Raw genomic sequence first — 22,779 nt, 5'->3', positions numbered from 1 at the left:
ACTAAAAGTAATAATCTTCATGAGTTATGAGCCTGTACAATAATTAACCTAAATAAACTGATTGCATGCACCATATACCACTTTACACTGCTCATTCAAACTTTGAGCCCTGTATATCTCAATAGCCAGTTGTCATGGGGGCTGATCCAGAGGTGGGTGCTAATTGCATTGCTGTTACGTCTATGTACGCAGCGGTGGTGCGATAATATGCTAAAGCTACAGGAGATATTTTGCATTATGCCCAATGCCGGTTCTGTGATCTGCTGCTGTGTCCGGGGGGTGTGAATCATGAGGTTGAAAATGTTGACACAAGCAAAAGGTCGAAACGTGTGAAAAGGTCAGCGTGAGGTTTTTTTTTACTTGTTTTGGTGTATATGTCGACACTTGAGCATGTAGATCCCCAAGTAGTATACCACTTTGCTCGCATGCTTTAGGCCAGGTCCCTTGCTCTGCTACAGCTACACTCAGCACACCTTACCAGTCCCAATAGTAGACCACAAGGAGGGCAAAGTATGAACAAGTTCAAAAAATGAAGGTGAAAAAATCGTGGAAATGTCGACCATTGCCATGTGACCTTGGGCTTGTGTCAAGCTTTTGTCTATGTCAACATGTGCATGTTGAGCATAAGGTATCAACCTATCGTCCGGATTCTACATCTGAGGACATTGCATGAAATCAGAAAAAATTAGGAAAAAAGGACGGGGAGAGTCGGTCGCACAGGATTTATCCGGGTAACAATATGTGTGCTTATCTGTACCCTCAATTTGATTGTATCTTGGTCAAATTGACCCTAGACTGGGAGGGTGTGCTACCACAGGACACAAAAGTTTGGCAATTTTACAGGGGAAAGGGAGGTATGTCTCTGCGTGGTGCACAGATTATCAAGGAAATTTTAAAATGTAACCTTTTATTCAATTTCTTTAAAAGTTGCTAAATATAGACAAACAGTGAAACATGTAAACACAAGACAGTGTATTTTAAAAAAGGAAATAAATCCTTCACTCAGTGTGATCCAACTCAATATCCTCCTTTTTATTGTATGTATTTAGCAATGGATGTGTTTATTGTGTGCACACTCTTTCTATTCATAAACTTTCACAATAAAGACTGTCCCAAGAGGTCGCCTAATAGCATGAGCCGGTATCAGGGAATGGTCTGATCCACTAGTAGTAGGTATCAGAGCCCACGTCCTTTATCTATTATTGCCGATCACTGTGTGATGTTACAACTAGCAGTGCCCCGTGGACCAAAAAAAGTCCTGACGAAGCTCCTATGCGAAGCGTACGCTGACCTAAACACTCAGTGTGTGCTATCCTCCTCTCCCCTTCCCTATTACAAATGTATTTTGATCTGTATAAGCATAATTTACCTAAGTCGGAGCGGCTCGCCAGTTCTCACTGGACCGCTCAGTCAGAGGCGCGGCGTGCGTGACGTCAGCAGCGCCTAATCTCTGACTCCCAGCAGACAGAGGTCTCCGTCGGTGTGAGATACACGCCGGAGCCTCCGGGCCGGACATACGGCAGTGCAGCAAGGCGGCTCTCCCTCGCATACAAGGTGGTTACTGCTGTTGTAGAGGTGGCAGATCTCACCAGGCACACACCAAGTGAGGGTCGATCCGCGGGGCACTGCTAGTTGTAACATCACACAGTGATCGGCAATAATAGATAAAGGACGTGGGCTCTGATACCTACTACTAGTGGATCAGACCTTTTTCTGATACCGGCTCATGCTATTAGGCGACCTCTTGGGACAGTCTTTATTGTGAAAGTTTATGAATAATAAGAGTGTGCACACAATAAACACATCCATTGCTAAATACATACAATAAAAAGGAGGATATTGAGTTGGACCACACTGAGTGAAGGATTTATTTCCTTTTTTAAAATACACTGTCTTGTGTTTACATGTTTCACTGTTTGTCTATATTTCGCAACTTTTAAAGAAATTGAATAAAGGTTACATTTTAAAATTTGCTTGATAATCTGTGCACCACGCAGAGACATACCTCCCTTTCCCCTGTAACATCACATGAAATCAACTGTGTGACCATCAGACATCTTAGTAACCCTAACGCTTCTCAAGATGTCCAGTGAAATTTCACTACCAAGGAATTCAAAATGGAGTCAACACCCCCGTTTTATGGATCATTGTCTCCAAATGCCAGGGGCATGTCTATAATGTTGTGTTATTTGGGGCATTGCGAGAAGCCTCACAGACTGAGATCTGCACATGCACAGGTTTAAAAGTTATTCTATACTGCACTTTATCCCCAGGCATGGGAAGCTGTGAGACTGGAATATATGCAAGGAGGACAGAATATTGTGTCTGAGTACCGAGAGAAACTAATTCAATACTTTACCATGCAACTGAGGTATAGTATCCTAAAATAAACTGATTTCTTCTTCCTCTACTAGGCGATACAGGGATACAATGGATTTAGGGCCTGATTCAGAGATAGTCATAGAAAAGAAAATTACTAATCGGCGATTTCCACACTTCTTTGCATGTGCACACACCAGATCACTCATGCGCAAGCACTTAAACTGCAGTCTCGCTGTGACCACAGATTAAGTTGCAATGGGAGGCGGTGACGGGAGCGGACCATTTTGTGGGATCGCTCCAGACAAAGCAGGCATGTCTGGACTGCTCACAGGAGGGCTATGGCTGCTGCGTGACATCGCACACAGTCGCTCCGACCCTGAACATGTCCAGCCTGCACAAGGCTTTGCAGCTAGGCTGCAATGAAATGCCCGTGCATTTTTCATGCACATCATGGGACCCAGCAAGCTTTGCGGTACCCCGCAGCCTGCGGCCACAGATACAACCCACTCTGAATCCAGCTCATAGCCTGGAAAGAGAGAGTCCGGCACAAAACAATTACCTCTTTTTTTCCAACCACAGACTCCCTCTCCACTATGCTCTGTCTCCAGCAACTTGCCAGCCAGTTTCAGTTTGGTGCAGGCAGGAGCGGCCACTATTTTGTGGGGCTGCTATTAAGTGTTATTTCTATTTAATTTTATTTACTTTGATTTATTTTGTGTCCGAGCAGTCTGTGTCAGGCATCCTATTCTATAGGATGCCCTCACAGCCACTCCAACACTCTTAACTGGGTTTGTGACTTCCTGTGCGGGTCTCTGGGATCGTCAACACACAGAGGTTCTGAAGCCCAAATCCACACCCAGACACATTGGGACAGGAAAGAGCTGCAGGAAGCCGCATACTTGCAGATGTTGACCGTCGTCGTAGGAGACCACTGGTGGTGCTGATTAGTGTCAGCATATAAAGAGCCTTGCTATAGCTCAGTCACGGAGTGCTGGCTTACTACCCAATGTGATCTAAGTTTTTACTCTCTATACTCCTTATTTCTATTTTGTGATGTTTTAATATTCATTTGCACTATTTCATATTGCGCACACCGCTTTTTTTAACGTTGACATTCTTGGTCGGTTCTACAATGTGTGGTAAAATAGGGTTAGTTTCACCAGAGAGTGGTGCAATGTATTTCTCTAGTCACAACTGCCCTGTAAAGGGTTATGGAGGAGTCGTCCAGTCTCAGAGAAAGTGCATTGCAGCCAGGTAAGAGAACCTGGTTCGCTGCAAAGCCAGGAATGAGCTCTGAGCTGTGCTTGAGGGAGAGTAGGGTGGACTCTCAAGCATGAGGAATGAGCTCTGAGCTGTGCTTGAGGGAGAGTAGGGTGGACTCTCAAGCACATGGCTCTGGTCTGGGTTTTCAGACCTTCACAGCCACAGCTGTCAGTCTGCTGCTCATCACACTGATGCCTGGTAGAGGCCAGTTCATAAGCCAAGTATTCTAGTGCCAGGGACTTGGACTTTTCATTTCCCAGGTCAGTGAGAGCATATTAGGCTGTGGTAATTCTGCTGAGTGGATTTGTGAAGCTGCCACTTGGTCCTCTGCTCACTTTTTCATTTGTGATTGACTCCTTTGCATCTTCGGGCGCTGCCTTCAGACAAAGATGTTCTCAGAGCAACTCAGGTGTGTCCCAGCCCATAGATGAAAAGCTTTCCTAGTGGATGAAAAAGAAAAGCCGGTTCTTACCTGGTTAAATCCATGTGGAGTAAAGTGGAGAGGGAGCTGCTAGGAAAAAAAAAAAAAGTAACTGAGGCAGGTTACGCCCATTGCATCTTTGTGCCCCCTATGGAGTCAAAACTAAGTAACTTGAACTAGGTAAGAACATAAATCCCATTTTTTTTTGTGTGTGGCTTATGGATAAATTATTCCCATAACTAGATACTACAGCATTTTATATAATATTGAATTAGTAGAATTGTCATTCAAATGTATTATGCACTTTGTATTTTGTAAAAAACAGAGCCACATTTGATATTGTGTTTTGATATAATACTACTGATAATTTAATGACAAAAGTAAACCAGTTAAACCTGTAACGTTTTGCAGTCAAATGCAGAATGAGGTGACTATTTTTAAGAGGACCCGCTAATTCACAGATACCCAGTGAAATAGACAAAATATTATGCATTATGATCCTTTCATTATCTTCAGTGCTATGTATTATGTCTGCACCTAATAAATAAAGATACAGAATAAGTATGTGATACATAAGTGTTAATTTATTTTATTCATTTTTATTTGTAAAGTGTTGACCTATCATGTAGGGCTAAATACTGAAAGAATGAAATACAAAGAAATGACATACAATGACATGGACAAGAAGGTGAAGATGAACCTGTCCAAATACACTTCCATCTAAATAAAGCAGGGACGCATTTGATGTGGCTTCTGTATGGAAGAAACATTATGAGCAAACTATATTAAAACAGCCAACTGGCTATTTAGTACAGCTACCTGCAGTTTGCGTGGGTTGAAATGAGAAAAAACTGTGGGAGGTGGAGCTGTTGGCAACCATGTCTGTCATTAACCTTCTACATTAACCAAACCTCCATCATGCTAGGAGTCTTTTGATTTTATGTTACAGTACATGGGCACTCTTGTTGGTATCAGACTAGCAGGATGTCTGGAATATTCGTATTGTTATACCACTTTAATCATTACAGTCAAAATGTATCCAAAATAATTTTTGATGCCTTATATTCTAGTCGAGACAGAGTGACGTGGAGAAGCGCAGATGAGCTAACGTGGCTGTTCCAGCAACAGGGGGAGAAACAGAAACTGCACCGATGTCTAATGAACCTCTTTGTATCGCAGAATCTTTACAAACGGTGCGTGTCCAGACGCACATACAGTATCATCTGTCAGAGCAGCAATTCTTTAGATATAAAGTAATTGCTGTTGTGTTAATGTTATTTAGTCTTGTACTATATGTACATATTATAGATAAGTTATAATTTATTACATTTGGGGCATCATTTTTTTCCATAGTAAGGTCCAAAATACAAGTTAGTCTTTGAAATGTAAACTTTTTTAAATTGTATGGCTTTGATTTTAGGGGCCATTTTGCTGAATTGCTAAGTTACTGGCAACTTGTGGGAAAGGACAAGATCTCAATGGCCACAGAATACTTTGATGCTCTGAAGCAGTATGAGAAAAGCTGTGACGGAGAAAAGAGCATGACCTGCCTGGCAGACTTGTATGAAACACTGGGGCGCTTTCTCAAAGATTTGGGTCTCCTCAGTCAGGTCACCAGTTTTCTCTTATATGGTTTATATGTCATCTTCTTAAATACATATGATAGTGAGTAATCTATGTCGCTGGGATGTAATTGTTAGCAATGATTTATTTTAGGATTTTTTTTTAATAGTCTTGTTCAAATAGCAGAGACCTACTGTAATCCATAGCAACCAATGAGATGCCAGTCTAGGGAATAATGGGACAAGAATGGGATGTAGTCTTATCGGTTGTATGGAATGTTGTGCACCATTGCCATTTTGAATCAGTTGAGTTTATTAATCCATTGATGCGTGAATTCAATTCACGTGCAACTCCCCATGTCTCAACCACAACTGCCACTGGTATCTGTCATGTGATGCAAAGTAGAAAAATCAGGAGTTATTTGCTTATATAAAAAAACAACACTCAACAGTTGATAGGCATAAATTACATGTTTTATAGTAGATTCTTCCAATTTATTTTTCTTATGTGACACACATTTATTTTTGCATTGTTTTTTTAATTTTATATATATGCTTGAGTTTAATTTGCAAAGGACATCCTGTTCTATGTCGGTAAAATGCAGAAATAAATGTAGCTAATGCTTATCTATATAACTGTGCCTTCACAAGTAGCTTAATGAAGTCTAGTGTCATCACAGTACCATTCATAGGCTTTTCTTATTCTGTAGGCTGTGACACCGCTTCAGCGTTCTCTGGAGATTCGGGAGACAGCTCTAGATCCAGATCACCCCAGTGTGGCCCAGTCACTGCACCAGCTGGCAGGGGTTTATATGCAGTCCAAGAAGTTTGGGAATGCCGAGCAGCTTTATAAGCAGGCTCTAGAAATAAACGAAAATGCCTACGGCAGCGAACACCTGAGAGTAGCTTGGGAACTAAATGCATTGGCTGTGTTGTATCAGAAGCAGAACAAGTAAGTCCAAGCAAAGTAACAAGCATACAGTCCTAATGCAAATGTGTTTTATAATGATGGTTCTCTCTGATTTCTGCAAAAGGTAAACGTATATATATACTGTATTCATTATAATAATTTTGTGTTCTGTAGGTATGAGCAAGCAGAACAACTTAGGAAGAGAGCATTACGAATTCGACAGAAGGCTGCAAAAAGAAAAGGGAGTATGGTAATAATAATACTTATTGACTTTGTTGAACCTACACTGGATATTTAATATAAGAGGAGTCTGCATCAGAACACTATTTCACTGCTGTTTAAATCTCAATAATTTAGAGCCTTTTTTGTTTTTTTCCTTTTATATCAATGTTTGAAAAAAATGTACTTATAATAATTTTTAGATATTTAGTTGGGCGCCCACTAAGCTATTTTCTTAGTGGGCGCCCGCTTCGGGCTTGGTGGCTCGCTGCGGTCGCCACACTGTATAAAATCAACTCCATGCCAACATGGATAGTGGGGGTATGAGCGTTCTAACTATAGTGGGCGCCCAACTAACATATAATTACAAATATTTAATATATTTTATCAGTGGTGTAGCTAGGTTCCACGGTGCCCGGAGCAAGGGCATGTCCCCCCCCCATTTGTAGTAGGTGGGACCGTAATGCCCATTGCACTTTTTAGCAAACTTTGTAATACCCATTACACATAAAGCCACATGCCGTAATGCCAATTACACATAAGGCCACACATGATGCCCATTACATACTATATAACAAATTGGAATGCCCATTACATACTATATAACAAATCGTAATGCCCATTACACATTTGTCTCATAAGTGCCACTTCCCTAAATGCTCATTGCTAGGAACTTCATGCCAGGGGCTTCATGCTCATTGCCAAGGGGGACTGACCTTGCTCGTTGCCAAGCCTGCCCAGCTCCCCGCTGTGCCCGCCTGAGCCAGAGCTCAAGTCTCCCGCTGGACTGCTAACCAATAGGCGCTCGCAGTCCAGCAGCCAATGCTGCTTTTGATTGGTTGCTGGACTGCAAAATCTATTAGTCTCAGGCATGTACCGTAGCATGGTTATGAAAGCAAACTAAGAAAAGAAATACAGTATGCTGAATTAGAAATCCATTCTGATAGCATATATTGGTTAGTAAATTTGATTCTGTCAGCAGTGGGTTAATACATCCATACAGTTTACCAGCAACTTTGTGCTTTTCCAGCAAAATAAGCACTTTTGGTTAAAGTTTTAATACAATTATGCTGGCAGAGAATGGGTTAATTATTAGGCAGCAGTGTGTTCCTGTCAGCCTTGAAGATAGTCATGTTGGTCTCACTCTCCCCAGTCTGTGCAGCCTTCCGTACACGCTGCCTGCTCTTTGGTCTCCCAGGCTACGGAGGTCAGCAGAGAGACGCAAACAGGAAGCCTCTCTCACTGACTGATGCCGGGGACAGCGGGGAGCGGGCGAGCAGGACGAGGGAGCCGGCGGCAGAGCTCCGGCACCAGGTGTCATGTCTGCGCCCGGAGCAGGTGCTCCGCCGGCTCCACCCTAGCTACGCCTCTGTATTTTATATCCTATGCGGACCATACATCAGGCGGGAGATTCCACAATGCAGATCCACTGACCAGTGATTAAAAACTCAGATGGCAGACATCTATGGTCAGTAATACATCATATAATTGGGAAAAATCTCACTGATCCCAGTAATGTTTTTGGTGGAATTGGTGAATCGAGGATTTCCAAAATGCTAGAGTTCCCCAGTCCATACACAGGCACATGGGAAAGAGGGAATTGCCCCAATGGGGCAAGTATGGGCCTCTTAGGAAACCGTGCATATGATTTTGCACTGTGAATTGCCACAAGCATTTTCAATATATGCCAAAAATGGGCAAGTATATTTAACACTAGAATCTGACGCTTATATCTTCCCTACTCTCTAGTATGGGTTTGCCTTATTAAGGCGTCGTGCTCTTCAACTGGAGGAACTAACACTGGGAAAAGACACTTCGGACAATGCCAGAACACTAAACGAACTCGGAGTTCTCTATTATTTGCAGAATAACTTAGAGTGAGTACTGATAAAAACATCAAAAAGCATATAAATGGAACATACTATTTGAACCAGTAGTATCTTTGATGATCTTATGTTCTTAAGTTCCATATTTTTTTTATCTTCTGTATATAACTGCTGTCATATTATAAGCTCTTTAATTTAAGGGAGGTATTCAATGTGAGGGTCACGGCAGTCGAGCTTGCTCGACCGCCGTGACCCAGTCCCGTTCTCGGTCAGCTCGACCGAGAACATGCAGGCGGGATTCAATGTCCCGTCTGCAGCGGGACGAGAAGGGGGCTCGCCGGCGACTAAATACCAGACCCTAAAAGTGTCTTCCAATTTACCTTTTTTTTTTTTAAACAATGGGCATGTGAAGTGGTTTACTACATCAAATAATTTCATCCAGAATTTAACTGACTTAAATATTAACTTAAAGAAATTACAATCCTCATCTCTATGGGGGAATTCAAGTGTTTTGTGCCCTGTGACCACTAAATGGCGCCCTGGTGCAGCAATTCAAGAATTGCATGTGTTCGGACACGCATAGCCACCGGCGCTAACATTATTGTTATGTTATTCCATCATTTTGACTGGTGGTAACTACAGTAGTACAGCATTAACAACTTTATGGTACAGAACACTTGTAATTGTACATAAGAAAAATGCTAGTGTTCAGTAGTATGTGAAAATACTGTTGTGATATCAAATGCGGGAAAGGCTTGTTTAAAAAGCAAGAAAATAAGTCCTTATTTTTGAGGCGACCCTGGGAAAAATGTCAAAATTAGGCAATGTAAAAATGGTGATTGCTAACAAGAAAAAGGGAGAATTGGGTGCAGTATATGTATATTGAGATAGATAGCTTCATAAATTACAGACTGAACATTTACTTGTTACCTTTTCTGAAACAAAAAATTAATTTGATAGAAATAACATACATTGAATATTAAAAAAGCAAATACTGTACACAGTAAATGAATTGAGATAAAAATCCTGAAGGAACGGTATTTTGCAGTAACTATGAGCCTAATTCAGACTGTTCGCTAGGCTTCATGTAATTGCAGCCTAACAAACAGGTTAACACCACCCGGCGAAACTTAGCAAGCGAGGGGATGTGTATGCGAATACATCCCCTCGCATGCTGTCGATCATTCGATGGTTGTTGACCACCAAATGACTTTTCTCCCTTTCAGTAAAAAAAAATCAATCTAGACTGACTTTATTCGGGCTGCTATCCGCCAAAATCGGAGACTGACTTTATTCGGGCCAAATTTCCGCCAAAATCGGAGACTGACTTTATTTTGGCCAATATCCGCCAAAATCGGAGACTGACTTTATTCGAGCCAATATCCGCCAAATTTGGAGACTGACTTTATTCGGGCCGCTATCTGCCAAATTTGGAGACTGACTTTCTGATGTTTCTTTCCTCTCCTACTACTTGCAGAACAGCAGAAATTTTTCTTAAACGTTCCCTGGAAATGAGAGAGCGAGTTCTTGGTCCAGAACACCCAGACTGTGCCCAGTCTTTAAACAATCTGGCTGCTTTATACAATGAGAACAAGCAGTATGACAAGGCAGAGGAATTGTATGAGAGAGCGCTAGATATTCGCAGAAGAGCTCTATCTCCAGACCACCCATCATTGGCCTATACTGTGAAGCATCTTGCTGTGCTCTACAAGAGAAAAGTAGGTAAACCTATTATTTGAATAACAGATTTCACCCCAGGTTAAAATTATTCCTCATGCTATGTACAACCTATACAATTTTTAGGCATACTTGGCAGATATTAGATTGCTGGCTCGATAATTATTTTAATTGTATAGCTTGTATGATCAACAAGGTCCGATGGTTGATCCAAAGTCATAGAACTAGTTTCAGATATACAGTAGCATGTGCTGCTATGTTATTTTGAAATTGTCCAGAAAATGTGGTGTGTACAGACCACAACCCAACGTCTTCTAATGGTTGTATGGAGATTCTTATTGGCAAGAGAATTTGGAACCAAAGGGATCATTTACAACTTTATTATTATTATTGGGTAGTGTCTACATTGCATATCGCCATTTTTGGGTTTGTTTTTATCTGTTATTGGCAAATTGTATAGTGTGTATTTAGCTTTACTTTCCTCAAGGGTAGAACATTTCTGCTGATCAATAAGTATTATTCCATTTTAAGAAAATAAATATATGAAACTATATTTTAATAATGGATCTACAGTCTATATTTTATATCACAGAATTAAACCACTATTACTTAGTTCAGTAAGCCTCAAAACTTTTATTCTGGCACATTCACCTGCAGAGACCGGAGTGAGGGGACAGCAAGGTGGACCGTTGTATTGCGGATGCGCATGCGCAGCAGCATTTCTACTCTTGCGTATACACTAGGTGTGTGTGTGAATTCGGTGAAAAATCGCTTCGCTGGGTGCACGTTTCCTGCCTTTCGAGCGGTAGGCGGAGAGGAGCATTGGGTGCCAGGCATGCTCATTAGCATATGTGAACGCCCAGTGTTTCATGGGCGTTCCCATGAAAACGCTGGGCGTACACATGCTAATTGTTTGTGATGCATGTGCGGGCGGGCGGATAGCTGACATAACCAGATGTCAGCTGCCCGCCCACTTCCCTGGAAATCTACACGCATATGAACGAGTGGTCTGGACCATCCTTACATATGCGTGCGCTTTCAGCATCATTCGATGGTTGGTGAAGGTTCCCACTGGCATGCGAATGGATGTTTATGTAAAAATGTATGGCAATCATACATTACCAGGGAAATCCAGGAACGGAGCATTTTCTCCCTAAAGGAGAGGGTCAGATAGGCAACCATGAGATAAATAGGGCTTTAGGAGAATAGTGAACAGTTCCTAGGAGATAAGGTGATGACATTTGCTGAGTTGGAGAAAGCAGTCATAACTGGGTATGATGTGATGTTTTGGTACTATTTTTTTTAAGTCATTTTTAATTTGATTAATTTTCAGATCAGAATTCAATTAAATCCATTTCTGTGAACTTGTGATTTTTTTCCAAATCCTGAACTAGAAGATTAATTTCTACCTATTGTCATTAAATAGTTGTACTTGAAAGGTGCAGGAATTATTTTACTCTACTCAATGTAGTCAGATAACCAATAATTTTACATGGGAAAAATTGTAAAGATTTTCTTGGAAAAATTCAACTTTTTTTCCCATTTTTTGAGAAGCTTACAGTTGAACTTCTTTATCTGGATCAACAGCAGCAGGATTAAAAATTCTGGGCGCTCAAGATTATTTTGTATCAGCTTGTGGTGCATACAATAATTTTACATGCCACAGACTTAATCTAATTAAATATTGGAGAAAAGACTTACTTTACACAGGACATTATGGTTAAAGATGAAAAATATCCTTAAAACAGGGGCGGTTGTGCGCCCAGCCTCATATCTGCTTGGTCACTAAGGCCCTAGGATGTTGGATGTACTCCCTAGAACAGGAATGGGGAACCTTCGGCCCTCCAGCTGTTGTTGAACTACACATCCCAGCATACCCTGGTACAGTTTTGCTATGTGGCCATGCTAAAACTGTTGCAGGGCATTCTGGGATGTGTAGTTTAACATCATCTTGAGGGCCGAAGGTTCCCCATCCCTGCCCTAGGGGATGGTGCTCACAGATCTGACTTATTGTCTCCTTCATATGCGATAGGCAAGCACTTATCTGGGAGATTGACTTTATCATCCTTATTTTAAAGTTGCAGCATCCTGTTGCTGCCAGGAGAGCCCTCTGGCTTTGTACCTGGCATGCTGAACCTGAAAGTATTGAAGTCAAGACTGTCTTCTAGCGAGTCTGCTCAGCATCCTATGGCCTTAGCGACCCAAGTGGCTGTGCGCACAACTACCTCTGCATAAAAAAATATAGTTTTAAGGAAATTTTCCTTCTTTCTAACCATACTGTTCCTGTGTCACCCCATGGCTCCTGAGTAAAGTATTTTACAGGTAGTGTCAAAAATCCCTTTACAGTAGTAACGTAGACTTGTTGTAAGAAAGAACATATGTACCTTACTTTCATTAGTGTAAACAGCTGATCAGAATTTTATTATATTTCTTTTTTTGTTATTACATAAGATTTTTGTGGTATTTATAGTATTGTATATTTTTTTAGTAAAGACGATTCTGGGATTTCTTAATATGCTACAATATTATTATTTTTTGGTTGTTTTATAAACTGTTATTGACTTCCCCAGGGAAAGCTGGATAAAGCTGTACCACTCTATGAGTTGGCCGTAGAAATACGTCAGAAGTCATTTGGTCCCAAACACCCCAGTGTTGCTACTGCCTTGGTGAATCTTGCCGTTTTGTACTGTCAGATGGTAAGAACTGCAGTTTCTCCTGGAGACTGATTGTGATAATGCAGATACATATGGAGTTATATTACATTATTGAATAATATCCTGACAAATTCAAGATTTTAAATGTTTCAAATACTTAATGATCAGATTTCCAAGATGGAACTTGGCATTTTTGCACCTGTTTTGTTGTTCGTGACAGTCAGTAATTACAGAATGCAGTAAATACAAGGTCAACGTGCTTAGCATGTTGTTAGTAACCATGTTGACATTAATTGGGTGGTATTCAATTGTTGTAGCGCATCCGATCTCCCATCTAGAAAGATGGGAGATAGTAGGGCGGTGTTTAATTGATCTATTTTTTGTGCATATTACTCTCATTATAGTCAGGTTTAGCCAACCACCTCCATAGATTGTGAGCTGAAATGCATTCCAATCCGGGTGCTGGGTGGCCTCCCGTGGCGGGATTCTGAAGGTCAGTAGACTGACGTCAAAATCCCAACTGTTAAAAGCCCAATTTACAGGGGCTATTCTCCAGAATCCCTGACTCCCCCGCAAGGGGCTTCTTAGTGATCGCCCCCCCTATTGGAGTCCTGGAATTCGGGATTCCGACGTCTGTCTAATGACCGTCGGAATCCCGCCTGTCACCACCTCATACCACACACCCTGATTCGAAGTGGCTTTGACCACTGAATTTAAAATGGCAATAGTAATGCATACTAGATCAGGCTTGCTCTCTCCCCAGATAATATGGGTGGATTGATATGTAGTTCAGAAAATATATTTATATAAGGAATATTTGTATTTCTGAAATTTATATTCTAAAGTTTTCATTGTTATATGTGTGTGTTTGTGTCTGTGTGTCGCTGCTATTCACAGAAAAAACAAGTTGAAGCATTACCACTATATGAGCGTGCTATGAAGATTTATGAAGACAGCCTGGGTCGCATGCACCCCAGGGTGGGAGAAACTCTCAAAAATCTAGCTGTACTAAGGTAATTTTTATGGTATCTTTTTTTTATTGGTTCTGTAGAGTTTCTGATTCTAGTACCATTTACTGTACATTATATTAAGTTTATTATTTAGAATTTTCTTTCAATTTTTTAGAGAAAATAATTAACTAAATTGCTATAGTTTCAGGATAAGACATTTGAGCTTGCGGGTAATCGCAATGTGCTTCTTGAAGAATTGTAACCAGCACATTTTGGGGGTGTATTAATTAGCATGGTGCAGTTAACATGGATTTCTGATCGCATCCTCTGGAAGTATGAACAGAAATCTACATTCGTTAGTGTTAATAGGTATAGTTGAAATATTAACGGGGGGACGGGGACGACAGTAATTGTATGACTCTTTTACTGTGCATTATGATTGAATAGTTCTAGCCATTTAAAACCAAAGCTAAAACACTGCAGTTTGTGCCCCAGCTAAAGGAATTGTAACTCGACTCCGAGTGCTGCCAGCAACTGATATGTTATACAGTGGCCAGCGGCCATTCCATAGGGCACCAGGGCAAGACACCCCAGCAGGGGCAACGTAGTGCCAGGGATAAAAGCTATATATCAGCTGTGCAAGCGAATGAGTCCATCAGTGGGTGTGTACATGTTCTAGTTCTGTGAACCACGTCTTAGACATATTGCATTGGCCGTGCAGATACATTGTGCCCGCCCAGTTGTGATGTCAGGCACAACACCTCAGATGGACAATTGCTAACTGTGCACTTACCAATTGTCAGATAGGTCGGCGGATTGGCCAACCTGTAGGCCAGGTGTGTACCCAGCATTCATCCAAAAAGTTATTATCTCATGAGTGACACAGGGCTCGAAGTACTACTATGCCTTAAGCTGCCCATACATGCTGCGATCCCGGCGTGCGTTCTGGGCTTAAATAGCATCCATCACATCGCATTGCATGCCTTGTGCGTGCAATGCGATGCGATGAAAAACAAGTAATAAAAAGTATGTGCAGCACATTCTTTTTGTACTTTGCGATGAGGTGCCGCGGGAGCGCGCACCTCAAAGCACACATTGCACCGCCGGGAATCGCAGCATGTATGGGTGGCATTAGTGAGATAGAGATAAAGTGCCAGCCAATCAGCTCCTTGCTACAAGGTCACAGACTGTTTAAAAAAAAAATGACAGTTTTATATCCATACATGTTCCCTCTCTCTTCAATGCTTAGTACATAAAGGTCTATGGGTTAGATGTAATAGCAGAAGTCATTTGGGAGATCTGACAATAAATGTTTAGATGTTAGACCAGCTCAAGTATGGTTTTATAGCAAAATGAACTTAAATGGATACAATAATAATAAGCATGCCCAGAATAACAGTTGTTTTTCCTTTATAGATATGAAGAGGGTGATTTTGAAAAAGCAGCAGAACTCTATAAGAGAGCTATGGACATTAAAGAAGCAGAGACATCGGTACTAGGTGCAAAAGCTCCCTCTGGCCACTCATCCAGTGGGGGTGAAACATACAGTCTCAGGAACACGTTACCAGTGAATGCATAAACTGAATAAAGGGATGAAAAACACATTTTAAATATTGTTCTTGTGTAGAAATAAAAAAACTTTGCTTCTGAATCAAGACACAATTCAAGCTCCAAGTGTTCTGCAGCTATCACTGCATCAGATCCAGATAGTCCTGTGATATGTGCACCTCTATTTCCAGGGCTGACTGTGGTCACAGCACAAGTTACCAAACCCTGTACGAGTCTTTGGTATCCTACCAGAGACCACCATGAACAGTCGGATGTTATAATATATTTCTGCAATGTTTGACTCTTGGGTACAGTATTTAACCTCCATTCATTTTTTAAAGTGTCGTCAGACATGCTGACATCGTCATACTGATGTTGGCTGAAGATTCAGGGCTTCATTTAATAAACAAAAGTTATTACCAGACTCATGTTTCTGTTAGTATCACCTTGATCCTTACATATGCCCTACTTTTCTATCTGGTAAAGTGCCACTGTGTCCCTTTTCCCAGCTGCATCCTGTGCTGTGTATATGGAGGCCTTCCACTGAGTAATCCACATGGATGACTGTCGTCTGTGCATTGCATTTTTCTCCAGGTGGTGGTTTGGCAAAGGCTGGAATACTTTGCTGAATATGGATATCCCTCCCAATGGGGACTGTTATCTAGCATCATTTATAGATGGCATAATCTGTACTATCACAAACTAATTACTGAAATCAGGTCATATACCCTTCCGTGAGGGCTAAATGGGTTATATCTAAGTATTAAATGAGGACCTCCGTGTATTCAACGGTGAGATTAACAAAACGTGCACTGGGTTTGAATTTGTATTGCCATGAATAATTATATTATGATTGTATTTTTTATTTGTTTTGTTTTTTCAATAAATTGACATAATCAGGTTTGCCATTTAATACAAAAAAAAACTTTACTTGTAGATATTTAACATTAAATTGTGAGGGAGTCTCTGTCAAAAATCAGATTGTATAATTTTCAACAATATAATGTTGACAGTCTGAATAATAGACATGTCAGTCTCAATGAAGACTGCCCCACGCAGATTTTCTGATGCTTATCAAGTACAATCTACTAAGGGTGGTGTGAGGATACGAGTTCTTCAATCACTCAAACACCGAGCAGATGAAACCAAAATATGGTTTATTTTTATCACAGCACACACATGTAGAAAGACAGGAACAAGAGGCAAATGTTAGCATAAAAACATCTGGGTAGCAAAGTCCTTGTAGCATCACAGTCCAAATAACGAAACTATCACTTATTCCACACAGCAGTGATAGCAGATAAGTCCACACGATACCTAGACAGAGCATAACCTCTTTGTCCAGGACAGTCCATCAATCTCTCTCCTGGCTTGTGTGCCAGTCATTTTAAAAACTTCTAAATTCCCACGCGTCTCCATACCATCAGTGGGCTTGCACTCAATCTCTATTGGTGGATTCAAGTCAGGTTTATCCCCCCTCCCAGGTACTGCTGTTGCCCCCCCCCCTGCTGGGTCAGGCCCCAGAAAGTCTGGAAGTGGCTAGCGATATGCAGAGCAGTGTCAACACAAGATACAAAACACAGTCTGATTACATTATGTCCTGATTACCCCCTGTGAACATTTCCTGTTGATAGCAGGGGAATTGGATCACCCCCTGTGAAGATTGTCCCTCAGCTACCACCCTCCTGTGATAGCAGGAACAAAAGTATGGTAATTGGACATAACCTTTTGGTGAATTCTTTCCTGGGTATTTCCTGTCCGACCATATTTGCTTAACAGCATCTAATACTATGGTACACACAGATTTGGGGGATAGAAACATCTATGGAGAATAAGAGGGTACAGACGGACTAAAATAGTACATTAATTACTACACCTAATAAAATATCATAATTTCAGTCTTACGGTCAGTTTGATAACCTCACATTCCTTCCCCTACTATTTTAGTTCTTGTACCAAGTTGTTCTGGAACCAATAACAACCTGTAGTGGGATGCAGAGCAGAGAATCTGAGGTTTGGATGGACCACCTGAGTCCCACAGAGTGACATCATACCAAACCCATCTTGGAAGAGGCGGCTGGTTTGCAGAATCAGCAAGGGCAATATCACAATATAAGTTATGCATGTTAACTAACAAGTGAGTTAGCAATCCCCCGTCCTCAAATGTTGGGTACCCCCCCTCTGCAACATCGTAAACTTTCACACCGGGCACACCTATAGGGTGTGCTAATACTTTTGCCTCTGGCACAATGGGGCAGGGAGCAGTTTCCACCTCCCCCTCTTGCCCAAGGAACATCTGCCAAACGGCAGCCCAATATCGGAGCCCTGGCCCTGGCACTTCCGCCACTCTGTCAAGTCCTTCCTCCCTCAAACCCAAACTAGGGGCATGGCAAATTTCAGTACAGCATTTGGTCTCAATGCCCAGGGCTGAGAAGGGTCCCTCCATCAGGAACAATTCCGCTGGTGGCTGCAGGGCAGGCTGGTCCAAGGCCAGTCCTACCCCCTCAAAAGCCTGGGTCTCACCTGCCGCTTCCTCTGCGCAGTCCTCAGTCTCCAGGATAACCACCTTCCCCAGCTGAATATGCTGGGCAGCCTGAAGCACGACATCATCTGCGACTGGTATGCTTGTGGCCTGGATGTTGTCGGATACTCCTCTAACCATGGTGATCTCCTCTTGGACGCAGTCCTCATAGATCCCCTGGCAGCAGGTTAATAATTCTGCATCTCCCACCTCAGCAAAAGGGAAGCAGTAGTGCAGCTCCTCCCGCGGTGCCTGGCTCACAGGCCCCACTTTCTTCATTTTGGGGATAACCTTCCCCTGTATAGAACACTGAGCAGCTTCTCCCCTAGGCTGTGGGAGAAGCTGTTGCAGGCGGTGCCTTTCATCACTCCCCCTGCGACACTGATCTTGCCATGCTGGGGTATCCAGGAGCCCGCGATCAATCACCTCTTCCTCTGCCACCACGAAGCACTCCTCCAGACACTGCAATTGTTCCCACACACTCAACTGTGCACCGAAATGGAGGATCCATGCCCGATAATCAGCAAATGCATTTGTAGGATCTCCCTGATCTGCTGAAGGATTTCCCCGCGAGTGCAGGATTGGATGGGTATACCTCGCAGCTGACATTCTGCTATCAGCTCCTCCATACTCATTTCTTCAAGGGCAGTTAGGGGCCCCCCTGACAACGACCATTCTCTTGCGGTAACAATTAATTCTGTGGCAGACCCCTCGGTTGTCTGCCCAGATTGCAGTAGCCCCCTTCTAGACCTTTCCTCTGGTTCTATCTGGGGCATCAATTTATTCTGGACTTGTCCTTCAGCCTCAGAATATTGTCCTCTTTGTAGCATCTGGGTAACTGTAGCAATCACTTCCTCTGTAAATTCTACAAACTCTGGCTCCCCCAGCAGATTCCACGAGGTGGCCTCACCTTTACAGTGCAGGAATGCATCCCCCAGGTAACACAACTTGTCCTGTATGCTGGATACTCTCCACCCGCTGATCATCTGCTGAGCTTCTTCCCAGTACTCCCAGATATACTGCATTTTTCTGACAATAAATAACAGATCCGGCTTCCCAGCCTGCCGATACACTGAAGAACCTCCATCCCTGAGCTCTGCTCCAGGGGTCTTGAGGCATCGATTTTCTTTCCTTGGAAACATTTTCCCTTTCACAGAACTGACACCTGCTCACTTGCTGAACATCACCTTATTGCATTTTCTGTTTCCTTACATATGGTCTGATCCTCTGTTCTCTGTGCTTTCTGTGCTCGATGGTTGGTGTCTGAATGATCCCACTGTCGCTGCCGCCAAATGTGAGGATACGAGTTCTTCAATCACTCAGACACCGAGCAGATGAAACCAAAATATGGTTTATTTTTATCACAGCACACACATGTAGAAAGACAGGAACAAGAGGCAAATGTTAGCATAAAAACATCCGGGTAGCAAAGTCCTTGTAGCATCACAGTCCAAATAACGAAACTATCACTTATTCCACACAGCAGTGATAGCAGATAAGTCCACACGATACCTAGACAGAGCATAACCTCTTAGTCCAGGACAGTCCATCAATCTCTCTCCTGGCTTGTGTGCCAGTCATTTTAAAAACTTCTAAATTCCCACGCGTCTCCATACCATCAGTGGGCTTGCACTCAATCTCTATTGGTGGATTCAAGTCAGGTTTATCCCCCCTCCCAGGTACTGCTGTTGCCCCCCCCTGCTGGGTCAGGCCCCAGAAAGTCTGGAAGTGGCCAGCGATATGCAAAGGCAGTGTCAACACAAGATACAAAACAAAGTCTGATTACATTATGTCCTGATTACCCCCTGTGAACATTTCCTGTTGATAGCAGGGGAATTGGATCACCCCCTGTGAAGATTGTCCCTCAGCTACCACCCTCCTGTGATAGCAGGAACAAAAGTATGGTAATTGGACATAACCTTTTGGTGAATTCTTTCCTGGGTATTTCCTGTCCGACCATATTTGCTTAACAGCATCTAATACTATGGTACACACAGATTTGGGGGATAGAAACATCTATGGAGAATAAGAGGGTACAGACGGACTAAAATAGTACATTAATTACTACACCTAATAAAATATCATAATAACAGTCTTACGGTCAGTTTGATAACCTCACAGGTGGTACCTTCCACCTCTTGGTTACCAGACTGTAGTAGTACTATTTACACCCGTCTGACCATTTTCATTCTGCCTTAATTCAGGCTGCCACATATTGGATTTTGAGATGATAAAATTTGTCCAAAAAAAAAAGAGGCTGTGTTTATAATAGGAATAATGGTATACACAGAAAGTAGCTGAATATTCTATTTGTGCACACTATTAGATCTATCCCAGGCTTCTCTCCGTAACGCTCAAGTTGAGGAGATGAAATAATTTTTTTTCCTTAAATAGATTAAGATTCTGAAGTTTATCCCAGTCTAGTTAAAGGCCTAGTGTACAATTCAAAATAAATCCTTGACACCTATGGGTGTATTCAATGACTTTTGCTAGCTGTGGCAGCAAGCAGTGCTGCCTGCTCGCTGTCACAGCTCGCATGGTCAGTAATAAGCTGACCCCCCCTGCACACGCCGTTTTCCCCTCGCTAGGTTTTTGTAGCGTCCCTGAAACTGCTTGTGCAGCCGCTAAAACCGTGAGACTTGTGGCTAAATGCAGTGGACTCCCTGCATTAGCGGCAAGCCTTGCTGTTTGGGGGAATCCTCGCCGTCTTGTGATAAGTTTCTAGCTTTTATCCTCCAAAAGGTGCTAGATAATTAAGTAGAATGTGATTGGTTGCTATAGGCAACATCTCTTAAGGTGTGTGTACACACAGTAAAGATTTGCCAGCTGATTTGCGTCCAGCGAGGTGCTGGCATCTGCTGGTAGGGAGAGGTTCAATGTCCCAACTGCCGATCGACTAAAAGAGAGTATGGCCATGTAAATGCTGTGGATTGTCGAGATACGGCCGTGATCTTGACAATTCACGGCAGTTTTCGGCAAAGCAGGCCCTACAGCTTTCAAAGTCGGGTCCGTTCTGCTCTTTAATGCTGTCGGGAAAGACAGCATTGAATAGGCACCTGCTGCTATTTCCCCTGTCGGAAATAGCGGCAGGGTTCTAATTCCCCCCCTTAATGTACAGTAGGAGGCCTTTTATTGCATTGTACTGATGTTAACATAGCAGTATAATGTGATACCAGCACTTCCTCTAGTAGTCTTCCAAAATAAAAAAACAAAACCATACGGATTAATTCAATTGCATGAACACATTTTATCAATGCAGAGGAAAGCAAGACATTCTGAATGTATATTTAAATATAGATCAACAATTTATTAGTAGAGAATAAGTACAATCTGCCACTGGCATAACTACTGTAGTTGGCTGCCAGAACAATATGAATGTGTGAAACATTTTCTCTGTGACCTGTGCAATCAACAGCCAACTGAGATGAGTTACAGGTTCTTCATCTGCGCCATGAGCTCCTCCAGACTCTGTTCTGAGTCTTCCACTGTGACTCCGGATGTAGGCTTCTGTGGGCACAATCAGAAGTGGTTACTAGGTATAGTAAATAAAGAGATGTCTGGATCAAGCTACTATAAATAACACCACATCCAGTTACTGCATACCATAAAAACCATTCACTTTCAACAGTGCCATTCCCATCATGCTGTCATATTATAAGCTCTTTAATTTAAGGGAGGTATTCAATGTGAGGGTCACGGCAGTCGAGCTTGCTCGACCGCCGTGACCCAGTCCCGTTCTCGGTCAGCTCGACCGAGAACATGCAGGCGGGATTCAATGTCCCGTCTGCAGCGGGACGAGAAGGGGGCTCGCCGGCGACTAAATACCAGACCCTAAAAGTGTCTTCCAATTTACCTTTTTTTTTTTTAAACAATGGGCATGTGAAGTGGTTTACTACATCAAATAATTTCATCCAGAATTTAACTGACTTAAATATTAACTTAAAGAAATTACAATCCTCATCTCTATGGGGGAATTCAAGTGTTTTGTGCCCTGTGACCACTAAATGGCGCCCTGGTGCAGCAATTCAAGAATTGCATGTGTTCGGACACGCATAGCCACCGGCGCTAACATTATTGTTATGTTATTCCATCATTTTGACTGGTGGTAACTACAGTAGTACAGCATTAACAACTTTATGGTACAGAACACTTGTAATTGTACATAAGAAAAATGCTAGTGTTCAGTAGTATGTGAAAATACTGTTGTGATATCAAATGCGGGAAAGGCTTGTTTAAAAAGCAAGAAAATAAGTCCTTATTTTTGAGGCGACCCTGGGAAAAATGTCAAAATTAGGCAATGTAAAAATGGTGATTGCTAACAAGAAAAAGGGAGAATTGGGTGCAGTATATGTATATTGAGATAGATAGCTTCATAAATTACAGACTGAACATTTACTTGTTACCTTTTCTGAAACAAAAAATTAATTTGATAGAAATAACATACATTGAATATTAAAAAAGCAAATACTGTACACAGTAAATGAATTGAGATAAAAATCCTGAAGGAACGGTATTTTGCAGTAACTATGAGCCTAATTCAGACTGTTCGCTAGGCTTCATGTAATTGCAGCCTAACAAACAGGTTAACACCACCCGGCGAAACTTAGCAAGCGAGGGGATGTGTATGCGAATACATCCCCTCGCATGCTGTCGATCATTCGATGGTTGTTGACCACCAAATGACTTTTCTCCCTTTCAGTAAAAAAAAATCAATCTAGACTGACTTTATTCGGGCTGCTATCCGCCAAAATCGGAGACTGACTTTATTCGGGCCAAATTTCCGCCAAAATCGGAGACTGACTTTATTTTGGCCAATATCCGCCAAAATCGGAGACTGACTTTATTCGAGCCAATATCCGCCAAATTTGGAGACTGACTTTATTCGGGCCGCTATCTGCCAAATTTG

The 22,779-nt window shown here is 42.1% G+C and overlaps 1 protein-coding gene across 1 annotated transcript in view; it reads left to right on the top strand.

The window, feature by feature from the left end:
- The window catches only part of NPHP3 (nephrocystin 3), a 60,718-nt gene extending 44,942 nt beyond the window's left edge, over window positions 1-15,776 (top strand). Inside the window, exons 19-28 of the mRNA XM_083188586.1 lie at window positions 2,274-2,371; window positions 5,077-5,199; window positions 5,427-5,616; window positions 6,279-6,520; window positions 6,653-6,728; window positions 8,447-8,574; window positions 10,001-10,241; window positions 12,771-12,896; window positions 13,752-13,867; window positions 15,221-15,776. Coding sequence (XP_083044712.1) covers window positions 2,274-2,371; window positions 5,077-5,199; window positions 5,427-5,616; window positions 6,279-6,520; window positions 6,653-6,728; window positions 8,447-8,574; window positions 10,001-10,241; window positions 12,771-12,896; window positions 13,752-13,867; window positions 15,221-15,383 — 1,503 coding nt within the window. The 3' untranslated portion in view covers window positions 15,384-15,776. The remainder of the gene's footprint in view (window positions 1-2,273; window positions 2,372-5,076; window positions 5,200-5,426; window positions 5,617-6,278; window positions 6,521-6,652; window positions 6,729-8,446; window positions 8,575-10,000; window positions 10,242-12,770; window positions 12,897-13,751; window positions 13,868-15,220) is intronic.
- The last annotated feature ends 7,003 nt before the right edge of the window (window positions 15,777-22,779 follow it).

The sequence above is a fragment of the Crinia signifera genome, chromosome 5, assembly GCF_055691185.1.
Source record: "Crinia signifera chromosome 5, ASM5569118v1, whole genome shotgun sequence".
Lineage (NCBI taxonomy): Eukaryota > Metazoa > Chordata > Amphibia > Anura > Myobatrachidae > Crinia > Crinia signifera.
Note: the sequence above shows the minus strand (reverse complement) of the source record. Positions and strands in the feature narration are given on the sequence as shown.